A 12,423-nucleotide genomic window follows, 5' to 3' on the forward strand; every position below is an offset into this window, starting at 1 on the left:
GAAATATTCTACAGTTGACTTTATAATGAAAGGATTTTGAAATTCATTCATCTTCTAACTCGATTGTTCTAGTTCAGGGTCACCAGAGCTGGGTCTGCTGATGTCTATCTTGAGTTCTCATTGGATACTAGGTGTAGCGCACACCCTGGGCCGGGCTCCAGTACATCGCAGAGCAAACACAAGGAAACAGACATCATTTCCCTTCACTACTATAGTCAATGTAGGGCAGAGGTCTCATTCTCGCGGCCTGAGGGCTGGGCGATAATTTGTGGCCCGCAGAACAATGTGAAAATGTAATGTCAGTGCGGCCCGGGTGTTTTATACTGTATAGTAATGATATGACTCGAGCCATTATCAAAGGTTTATCAGCCTTTAATGGAAGTCTTTAAAACGTCATTTACCCCTCATTCTCCGCTTATGCCCGCCCTTCCCCAGCCTCCCAGCCAATCAACACGCAGAACACATGTAAACAAAGACAAACATTGGCAGAGAAAGCTGTACGTAACAATGCTTCAAATGCCGTGGGAAACCACAACACCTGTTAAACATTAAACTAGACGTGGAACTTAACTCAGTTAAATAGGACCCAGTCTGTTACAGTATGAATGGCACTTTACAACATTGTGCGTTGACGATGTCACCAAGGGAAGCACACCTCCGATGGAGCCACCCACCCAGCCTGCTCGCACCTGCCGTCCCGCTTCCGAGGCTGGGGGCTCATGGGGGACCTACCCGCCTCGGTTATAGTTAACGAAACATCGGTGTTGGCTGGAACGTACAGCTGATTCCATGGAGTTATTATAGAAAATAAAAGCCAGCAAATAACGCGTTTGTGGCTGCGTCCCATGGTTTATATTGGCTATAATCGGCTAATGTCCCACTGTCCCGACGGATAGTATACGCCCCACTGGTGATCGCCTTTTTTCTGCTCTCTATCTCACTACTTTCTACCATCTACAAATGTCACGATGTTCATGTCATCACAAAATCCATGAACATTGAGCACAAAAAGAAAGGCGATTGCTGCCGAGTGGTTCATTATCCGCCTTGTTGTTGCCGGAAGAAAAAGCGTAAATTACGTTCTCCGTGCGTCTGGTTGTCTAAACACGTGACTTGAACTTTATTGCTTGAAAAAAAAAAAAAAAAAACTTTATTAGGAGAGTGAACATGACATGATGTTGGCTAATTGCTGTCAAAGCCTGCAGTGAAGATGGTTATGATGAGCACAGACTATTTCTTCCCTCAAGCCAAACGTAGCTTAGCTATGTGAGAGGAAGCGCTGCCAGGTCTCTGGCAGCAGGAAGTAGGCAAGAGAAGCCATGTTCAGAAGAAATGTTTATGTTTGTCAATGTTGCTTTCATGTTCAGGGCAGTTCATGTTCAGAAAAACCCATTGAAATTAAAGAATTGTTAGTAATGACATTTATGAAGATTTCATTTTTTTTTTAACCAAAGTTGTTTGTGGAATACCTAAAAAAAAAATAAAAGCGAGGGTTGGCGATTTTCTCCAGATCCACTTTTCAACTTTTGAGTTGAAATGTCCTGACAGAAATTAAAATCTTATGTGCACTGAAAAAGGAACGAAGAAAATCTGTCAACTGTAGCAGCTGTAAACCTGTAATAACTTCAACCAATGGAAAAAACAAATCGTTTCGTTTTTTAACCAATCACGTCTCCCTGCTCGTTCTCGACCCCTCGCATACACAAGCTCACACTGAAAGTGCACGTTTTTAACATATATGATGGTAAAGTTTAGTGGTTACTTACTGCTGAATGAGACAACGACGTTTCTACACAATACAAGCGATGAGCTGAGCTCCTCTTCTGCAGCAGCTGTACGCATGCATGTGAGTGAGACGGAGCACAGAGGGGAGGGGGTAAAGGTGGAGCCGTCGGGGAGGCTACATTCAAAATCATGCTAGCTTTCAAAAATTGCCTACCCTACCTTTAAAGAACTGTTAGTAATGAATTTTTTTTTACCAAAGTTTTTTTGTGGAATACCTGATCACCCAGACTCTGCCTACTGTGGCCCCCAGGTAATTTGAGTTTGAGACCTCTGATGTAGTAACTCCAAATAAAGCTGGGTGCACTTAAAGTTAATCGAGCTGTTTTGTTCCGATTTTCCTTTTTCCCAATCAAGGACGGAAAATAGAAAAGACCTCAGGTTAAAAAGGTAAGTACGTACAGTAAAATTAACTGCAAAATCTGGATGTATCAAAACTGAGAGTGGAAATGTGCGGTGCTGCACCTCAAGTCCTTTCTATTAATGGATTTATTAGGCCTACTACAAAAATACAATACATTCACACATTACCTTATCTGTGATGGGTTGTGAGCTATTGTTGACCTGAATCATTTACACATTTGTTGTGAGTTACAAATGTATTAATCTGTCTAATCTCAGTTTTATCACAATATATTTCTGGCTTGGAGGGTAAATGGTGGTATAGGACAATCGTTATGCGTGTGGTGTGCTGTGCTGAGATTATTGGGGCAAATCACACAGTACCATGAAAACTGTCTTTGCCCTATTTTGTATCTTCATGTGTGGGGTGTGTAACAGAAAAAAACAACTCTTCAGATTTAGAAAGTCCATATGTGTGTACCCCACTTACATGTTTTTGGACATTGGGGGGAAATCTCTACACAGAAAGGACCCAGGTTTCCACCTTGGGGCTTGAACCACTAACTTTCTTGCTGGGAGGCAACCGTGCTAACCACTACAGCACCAAAAGACAAGTCACAAAAGTTACAAAAGCTGATCAGAGACAAAAAAAACAGTGACTTGTCTGATGCTTATCTTCTTGGCCTTTTGAGGTCTGTGTCAACATGCTGCTGCGGCTCAGGAATTTCACACATATCCGAAGTCTTTTACGTTCCGCCTCAGAAATGTGAATGCGCCAGTGCGTTGTGCCACATTGGCATGACAGACTGACACCTGGCTGTTTATTCTCACAGGACTGACAATGCGGGAAGTCTGCCTTTACGGAACAGCCTGACAACATTCTGCGTGTTTAACCAGAAGACACCGTGCGATTCCATCTCAGTGACAGAGAAAACCACATTGATTGTGTGCAACGCAAGCAGAGCAAAACAAACTGTCAGTCGTTCCAGTCATGTTGTTAACCTTCTGGGACAAACTGCAGATGGTTCTGGATGTATTTCCATATGTGTAATTAAACCAGCGTTCCACTGACAGGGAGGCTGTTTATGGCCTGAGCGACAAGCAGCAGTATTGCATGTTTTTTTCTTTTTTGGGAGAGATAAGGAAGCCGCTGTGATGAAATGTTGAGTTGAGAAGTTGTGTTTGTTCAGGCAGCCGAACCATTACATGAAAAGCCTTGACGTTACCGATTAGATAGATAGATAGATAGATAGATAGATACTTTATTCATCTCCAAGAGAAATTCACAGTTCCAGCAGCTTACAGGTATGGGAACACAGGGGCATGCAGGGAAAGTACAATGTAGAAATTTAAAAATTTAAAAATTAAGAAAAAAATTTAAAACAGTGCAAAGAAAGTACTAAGGTAAAATATAATGGTATAATATCGAAATACAGTATAGTGTGTGCCAGTCCAGTTGAAGTGCAGTTGTGCAGATGACAGTGTGCAAGATACAGTAGATGTGTGTGTGTGATAAAGTGCGTGTGTGACAGAGTGTGCATGGTGTGATTAGCATTAAGTCCAGTGTTCTATGGTTGATTTTATCGCCCCCCCCCAGAGTTGTTAAAGAGCCGCATGGCGTGGGGGAGGAACGATTTCCTCAGTCTGTCAGTGGAGCAGGACAATGACAGCAGTCTGTCACTGAAGCTGCTCCTCTGCCTGGAGATGGCGCTGTGCAGTGGATGGTGTGGATTGTCTATGATGGACAGTAGCCTGTTCAGAGTCCGTTTCTCTGCCACAGATGTAAGGCTGTCCAGCTCTGTGCCAACAACAGAACTTGCCTTCCTCACCAGTTTGTCCAGGCGTCCAGCGTCCTTCTTCTTGAGGCTGCCCCCCCAACACACCACTGCATACATGAGGGCGCTCGCTACTACAGACTGGTAGAAGATCTGTAGCAGCTTCTTGCAGATGTTGAAGGACGCCAGCCTTCTGAGGAAGTACAGACGGCTCTGTCCTTTCCTGCACAGGGCCTCTGTGTTGGCAGTCCAGTCCAGTTTGTCATCCAGCTGCACTCCCAGGTATTTGTAAGTGTGAACCACCTCCACACAGTCGCCTTTGATGTTGACAGGCTCAAGGTGCGGCCTGGTTCTCCTAAAGTCCACCACCATCTCCTTGGTCTTGGTGGCGTTGAGGAGCAGGTGGTTAGAGTCGCACCACGTGACGAAATCCTGGATCAGTTCCCTGTATTCCTCCTCCTGTCCACTCTTGATACAGCCAACGATGGCTGTGTCGTCCGCGAACTTCTGCACGTGGCAGAGCTCCGAGTTGTACTGGAAGTCGGACGTGTACAGGGTGAACAGGACCGGAGAGAGCACAGTTCCCTGCGGTGCTCCAGTGTTGCTGGTAACAGTGTCGGACCTGCAGTCCCCCAGTCGGACGTACTGAGGTCTGCCAGTCAGATAGTCTGTAATCCATGCCACCAGGTCTGATCCTACTCCCATCTCTGACAGTTTGTGCCTGAGGAGCAGAGGCTGGATGGTGTTAAAGGCGCTGGAGAAGTCCAAAAATGTAATCCTCACAGCACCACTGCCTCTGTCCAGGTGAGAAAGAGAACGGTGAAGCAAGAAGATGATGGCATCCTCTACTCCAACCTTCTCCCTGTAAGCAAACTGCAGAGGGTCGAGAGCGTGGTGGGTCTGTGGCCTCAGGTGATGGAGCAGCAGCCGTTCCATGGTCTTCATCACGTGGGACGTCAGGGCGACCGGCCTGAAGTCGTTCGGCTCCCCAGGATGTGGTTTCTTGGGGACTGGAATGATGCAGGATGTCTTCCACAGCTGGGGCACCCTCCCCTGTCCCAGGCTCAGGTTGAAGATACGCTGCAGGGGGTGTCCCAGTTCCTGCGCACAGGTCTTCAGTAGTCTGGGGGAGACTCCATCTGGACCTGTAGCTTTGCCAGGGCGTAGCCTCCTCAGCTCTCCACATACCTGAGCTGCTGTGATGGTGGGTGATGTGAGCGGGGGGGGGGAGGTGTCCTCTTCTGTGCTGGAGATGGCTTGTGGGGTTAGGTGGGTGGGGGTTGCTGTGCTCGTAGGTGCAGGGAGATCAAACCTATTAAAAAACTGGTTTAACTGGTTTGCCCTTTCCACATCAGCCTCAATGGGGGCTCCTTTCTTTGAGCTGCAGCCAGTGATGGTCTTCATCCCCTCCCATACCTCCCTCATGCTGTTGTTCTGCATCCTCTGTTCTATTTTCCTTCTGTATTGCTCCTTCCCCTCTCTGAGCTGGACTCTTAGTTCCTTCTGTATCCGCTTGAGCTCCTGTGTGTCACCATCTCTGAAGGCCTCCTTCTTCTGGTTCAGGAGGCCTTTGATGTCACTGGTTATCCAGGGCTTGTTGTTAGCGAAGCAGCGCACAGATCTTACTGGAACAACAACATCCATACAGAAGTTTATATAGTCCGTAGTGCAGTCAACCATCTCCTCCATGTTGTCATTGTGAGACTCCTGCAATACATCCCAGTCAGTGGTCTCAAAGCAGTCTTTCAGAGCCTGCTCAGCTTCAGGAGACCACTTCCTGAATGAGCGTGTGGTTATTTGTGACCTCCTCACTTTTGGTGTGTAGTGAGGTTTGATCAGGACGAGATTGTGGTCTGCTTTCCCCAGTGCAGGCAGGGGGATGGCACTGTATGCATCCTTAACGTTTGCATACATTAGATCTAGAGTCCTATTTCCCCTGGTGTTACAGTCCACATACTGGTGGAAAGCAGTCAGTGTTTTGTCCAGTGTAGCATGGTTGAAGTCCCCAGAGATAAGCATTAAAGCCTCAGGATGCTGTGTTTGTAGTTTAGCTACAGCGCTATGGATGACGTCACACGCCGCCTCCGCGTCGGCACGCGGAGGAATGTAAACAGTGACAACAATGGCGTGGCTGAACTCCCGCGGCACGTAGTAGGGACGTAAACTTACAGCCAAAAGTTCAATGTCCCTGCAACAGTGGGAGATTTTAACGCTCACATGCCCAGGATTACACCACCGTTTGTTTACATACAGTGCGAGTCCTCCTCCTTTGCGCTTCCCGCAGGCTCTAGTGTCTCTGTCCGCTCTGACTGTGCTGAAGCCCGGTAGATGCCAGTCTTTGTGGCAGAAGCTACTTCACCTCACAGAGGGGAATAAAGCTTTAGAGTTTACCTTTTCTGTCTGCATTTGTTCTCATAATTTGACACTTAAAATAAAAGAACATTAAAGCTTTAAGTATACCAACATGGACCAATGTAAGAGAATAACAAAAGAATCCCTCTTCCAGCACTAACAGCATTTTGAGTTGTGCTACACAAACTTGGAAGTTTAAGGAGTGTTTTAATCCATGTTCAGTATCTGTCTATCAACATTACTATATGAGTAGCACAGGGAGCATTAGAGGCAGCGCAAGAAACCTTGTCAACCAAATTCTACCAAATATGAAAGGCAGGAATCCTTGCTGCTCTATTGCAATTTGCATGGCTTTTATTTTAAGATGCCTGTCTGAAGAAAAGTTTTGCAGCTTAAAGCTGCCATGTGTAAGTGTTTTTTTTGGGGGCGTCCAAAATCATTAAACAACCGTATTGTAATTCATAGTGTTCGGAGAGGACACTGGAACTCTGCTTTTTCTCTTGGTTCTACATTCAAGGTTTAGAAATCAAGCAGCATGTAAGGTTTTTCTCGGATCTTTTAAATGAACAGCTCCGAGGAGAGACGACAAGAGTAGTACCATTTTAATGTGGTTTATTCTCGAGTTTAGTAAACTAAAGCAACGCCCAGGAAGAAACCTATGTCTGTCTATGTATGTGTGTCTCTGTTGTCGGTGTATCTCTGTATCTCCTCCTTGCACCAAGCGGAGTCTGGTACGAACGTGATCTAGCTATATATCACAGGGCAGTCTAGCTCTCCTCAGCTCTGTCAGTGACCTTGAAGTCATATGTGAGTGTTCAAACAAAGCAACAGAGTGTCAGGGCCCACCAGACAAATACAGATATAATCCCTCAAGCGGGACAGTTTTTTTTCAGCCAATCAGAGATCTTTTTACAAACAAAGTGCACCATGAGCTGTTTTGAGCATTATTATTGGCAGCTCAACAAAAGTCTTTGGTGTTCCTGTACTATCAGTATTGAAGGTACAATGGTAGGCCTTTTTGGCAGAAAAAGTCAGCTTACACAGCAATGCAAGCTTAAAAAAGGCTCAAACATACTAGGACGAAACCTAAGCGGAACGTACTCCACGGACTCAAAGTAAACCTTGGACAAGCATATCTAAGATGGAGAGAAAATGCGCAATTCATTGTCAGTCTGGATGCGGAGTGGAGTGGGTCTCCACTGCTCTGACCTGCTAGGAGTGCTGTAGCCGGGGGGCTACGGAGGGTCAACCTGACCACCTGGGAGCTTTAGGACGAGGGATGGTCTTGGAGCAGCACCCACTGCTCATTGGGGACAGTAACTACTATGATACGTACTTTCATTTCAGAGTCTCTAAAATAACAGAAAACTCTCCAATAACACAAGGAAAAATTGCTAGATTTTTCGCTAGTCGCGTTTGAGAAAAAAGTCAGTAAGAGAAGTTGGAAAGTCACCAGATTTAGCGTCAAAGTCACTGCAAATAGCTCCACAGTCATGCGCGTTCATGAGGATGCCCGTGGATTTTAAACAGGGAGGGGACGGGGGAGCGTGGTTGTTTCCATTCCAGTCCCACAGATTCTACATACTGCAGCTTTAAACCAAGAGTGAGCAGAGCACAGTAGTGTGTGTGTGTGTGTGTGTGTGTGTGTGTGTGTGTGTGTGTGTGTGTGTGTGTGTGTTTTGGCAGGAGTTTATACAAACAAAACTGAGCTAATGATAAAAGGCCAGTGCGGTTGTGGTTTATTCATCCAAAGCAAAACAAAGCTGTTGCCATTTCATTCATCCTGACCAACACAGAAGTCAAAGCCTTTTTTTCTCCTGGAATACAATCAGGTTTTTCTTTTCTCACAAACTCTTGCTGATGTATAAAACCTTTACCAACATGAACCTGAGTTTATTCTGAGTGCATCCTTTCTGATCAGGTCCTTGCTTTCTCACAAATGATATTCTCTGTATTACTGTCACATGGCTGCTTGTAGTGTGCACTGATGCTGTGCTCAGTAGTGTTTTCAGTCATCTGAGTCTGAATTGTTTGATAACAAAGTATTATAATCTAGTTCAAATTCAGGCCAGAAATTGCAGTACATCATGCATCGCACAGCCTGGTCAAAGCAAAAGGGACGTATGTGAGTGGGCTCATTCTCTTTGGTTTTGAATTCTTCATCACCCATTCACATTAAAACACTTAACATTTTAACTTAACATCTTCAACAATTTCTAGTTTTTAAAAACGTGTCTTTCAAAATGGTTATTGTATTTGTCTGTTAAGTATACTAGTACAGTGCCCGTTGGAAGTATGCATTTATGTGGGAGCATAAGGGGTATATTTGCGGGTGCAAAATGTGGGTGCAATTTTCCTGGTTTAATTCTATGGGACATGTGCATGATAAATGTGTTTGTTGTTTTGTTTTTTTTACTCAGTTTTATATTTTTTTGTTTGGTGTATTTTTCTGTAATGTATGTTTTTTGGAGTCATGTGTATTTTTGTATCTTTCTGTTGTGTTTTTGTACATTTTTTGTATAATTATTGTTTTTGTTGCCATTGTAGTGTGATTCGGCAGTCATTTTGTGTATTTTTTGTGTAAATATTTAGTTTGGTGTATTTTTTGTAAAAATATTTAGTTTTATGTATTTTGAGCCATTTCCATATTTTTGTTGTGTATTTTTCTGTAATGTATGTTTTTTGAAGTCATTATGTGTATTTTTTATCTTTCAGTTGTCTTTTTGTGCATTTTTTGTGTAATGATTGTTTTTTGTTGCCATTTTAGTGTGATTCTTGAGTCATTTTGTGTATTTTTTGTATAAATATTGTATAGTTTTTTGTTTTATTTTACTCATTTAGTATATTTTTATTATAAATACTGTGTGTGTGTGTGTGTGTGTGTGTGTGTGTGTGTGTGTGTGTGTGTGTGTGTGTGTGTGTGTGTGTGTGTGTGTGTCTACATCGATCTACTCCGTGCACGCGCATCAGCTGTGTGTGTGTTTACATTGTAGCTGCTAGCATCTTTCTTAGCACATATAGAATAATATAAAATGAAACGCTCACCGTTGCGCAGAACAAACAATAATCATCGTAGAGCCGTGTTGTGGACCTATCCGCTCAAAAAAATGTTACATTCCTCTGTCTGAAGAATCAGAACGTTTGTGATATCGTCGGCTAACGACCGTCAGCACAGCCACCGCCCACAGTCATGGAGACGAAGGAGGAAATGAAGTCCGTGACCCAAGATTTAAAGGAAGTTTGGAATCACGGGATTGATATTAAATAACCATGAAATATTAACTTGAATGACATTTAGCGGTACAAAAACGTTTTTAATATTGACCTTTTTCTTTTTTTTTTAACCCAAACAAACTGCGACACGGTGACGTCATGAACCCGGAACCGGAAGTAGCGCGCTCAATATCGCGCTCTTACCGAGGGAGCCGTAATCATAAAATTCACGTTTTGACCGTTTTGCTACACACAGATACACACACTTGGGGTATTTGGAAGCCGTTGACTAAGTTTCAGGTCGAACTCACACCGCGTCGAGGAGATATTCGCTCCACACACACGCACGCACACAGACCTTTCTGTCTTTTATAGATAGATAGATAGATAGATAGATAGATAGATAGATAGATAGATAGATAGATAGATAGATAGATAGATAGATAGATAGATAGATAAATAAATGTGTCTAGATGTGTCCATTTGTTTTGAACTGTTTTATTGTGTTTGTATCCCTGTATGCTGCTGTAACAACCAAAGTAAAGCATTTACTTATTTTCACGTCGTCACACAGTGTAAGAGCCTTATTTTTCCTTCATTCATTCATAAAGTTCCTCTTGTTGTATTTGGTTGAATAATTCTGGCTAATATTCAGAAGCTGTTGTGCTGTACTGAGATATAAGCATGTCATCTGCATACATGAGAATGTCACTCAAAGAAAGAAAACTATGTGACCCTTTAACATTCAGTCAAGTGTTGTGATTGTTTATCCATGTAAACATTGAACAAGAGAAGACAGTTAAACAACACATTCATGTCATTTTCATCCTTTGCACGTATCTCCGTCCCATCTCACATGATGTGGACATAATATACAAATCTATGCATTGGACATCAACTGTCACTCTGTAGCGCTGATCATAAAACAAGGTTTAATAATTTAATCACAGTTATTCCCAAAATCTGCATCGATTTTTGCCATTCCTCATTAACGTTTGGTGCCTCAAATTACTTAAAGGCTTAGCATCTGATTTTAAAAACTGATAATTACACCATCTTCTAGCTTGTTTCTCGATCTGTGTGGGCTCAATGAATACTTATGGGGGGGGGGGGGGGTCCCCATTTTGTCAAACTCCATGGAGAAATTCCAAATCCATTAAATAGTCAACTGGCTGCTACAATCTATTACACTATTCCAGCTAAACAGACCCCAGTAAAATCCCCACTGCTGGGTTAACAAAGAATTTCTCTCTTTCTCTAAAAATAAACCTCTCAAGTTGAGCCGCTTTATCAGAAAAGTAATAAAAAAAAAAAATAAATAAATAAAAAATGGGAATTAAACAAATACAACAATCCTGTATTTGCCAATCCTTTGTTTTTTATTTCTAGCACAAGAACAATACTTAAACATAGCTGCCACTACTTCTGATGAGGCCTAGGACTTAAGGGACCTTGCAATTGTACTGTCCACGAATAGCTTGAAACTGCTCTGACTGTATAGATATGAATAGTTTTTTTTATGTGTTTACTGGTATTGTTCTGTTTATTCTGCCTCACCTTGGTGCTTCCTTGCTAGGTTGGCAACTAATAATAAATTCATAAATAGATAGATAAAGTTAAAGCATTTTAATAGACGTAGTGTATTAGCCACATCAAACCTGGCTTTAATTTGATTAAAAAAGTGTTCCTTTTCCTCTCGTGACATCTCACTTATGATCTTATTCCCCCTTTTTTTGTTTTTCCAACAGTCTAAAGAACCAGATCTGTGTCCAGTGAACCTGCGGCGCTGATGAAAAACCTACTTCTGGATTGATGTCAGACAAGCTGTGGTCAGCTTGCCCTGCTTTCTTCTGCCTCCGTCCTGCTCTCGCTCTCTCAGCTTGGTTTCTTTCACTCCCTCCTCTGGCTGCTCACTCCCCATTCCAGGGAGGAAATCTTCTTTCTTTGGGGGTGTGGTTAAAACTTTAGCACCGCATTTACTCTTTCAGCTGTCAGTACGAAACACAGTTTAAAAAGCTGACCTTTAACATTCCACTACAGCCTGATTTGGTGTTTTTCCTTTTGATAGTGTGAGAGCGCTATACATGGCAGCCTTTCTATAAGAATTTGAAAAAAAGCATGGACTTGATTGTTATTTTTTAGTACTGTTAGTAGATTTTTAAACTGGATTTGTTTAGATTAAACTTGGATGAAACAGTGCATATTTATTTGAGACTGGAGAAACATGCATTATTTATTACTTCTAATGATTTGGTTTGTGCGTTTCAATCGTTGGATCTGTTGTACGGTCCTGTTCCATATGTGCTTGCTGTTGACATAAATCCCCTTACTGGAGGAAAGAAAAGGGGTGGATGGCAATAACAACACCGGTTGGACACTGATGGCTCAAATAATGAGTAAATACATTAAATAGAGCTCTGGTTGTGCTGCGAGACCTCCTTCACATCGATATGAGAAGCAGTTTTGTTCACTTGACTCATGTTGTATATTTCTATCTCATGTGAACGTGACAGCTATAAGTATTCACAGTAAAATAAATTACGCAAAACATTATCACGGGACCAGCCAAGTCATATGTAACTACTACTGATACTAGTGGCCTACTGTCAGGTTTTAGTCGGGGCTGTGACAACTTCAACTTGTTAGAGCTGAAATAGTCAAATAATTCACACAAAAACAGAATCTATACTTTATAATAAATAATTTGTGACAGTTTTAGGAGTAATCTTTTGCAAGGTTAACTGCATCTAGTGCATTGTTGATGCCTAAGATGAGTTTTTGGGAAAGTTTGGCTGCTTTTCCAACTATTTTGGTGACAAGAAGTTATCATTTACCTCTGTAGAGGTTGTCACACAGTGTGGATAGCTACTAAATGTTGTCACTCAAGCACGTATGCCCAAACAACAATTAAGTTGAAATCCTGAAATAAGATTCTTTTGGATCTGTTGATAAATCTAAC

The 12,423-nt window shown here is 42.6% G+C and overlaps 1 protein-coding gene across 3 annotated transcripts in view; it reads left to right on the top strand.

Annotated features, from left to right (window-relative positions):
• The window catches only part of zmat4a (zinc finger, matrin-type 4a), a 152,008-nt gene extending 140,425 nt beyond the window's left edge, over positions 1–11,583 (top strand). For all 3 annotated transcript variants that reach the window (XM_028458460.1, XM_028458461.1, XM_028458462.1), the window contains one exon: positions 11,213–11,583. In XM_028458460.1, coding sequence (XP_028314261.1) covers positions 11,213–11,240 — 28 coding nt within the window. In that variant the 3' untranslated portion in view covers positions 11,241–11,583. The remainder of the gene's footprint in view (positions 1–11,212) is intronic.
• The last annotated feature ends 840 nt before the right edge of the window (positions 11,584–12,423 follow it).

This window comes from Gouania willdenowi, chromosome 9 (genome assembly GCF_900634775.1).
Source record: "Gouania willdenowi chromosome 9, fGouWil2.1, whole genome shotgun sequence".
In the NCBI taxonomy this organism is placed as follows: Eukaryota; Metazoa; Chordata; class Actinopteri; order Blenniiformes; family Gobiesocidae; genus Gouania; species Gouania willdenowi.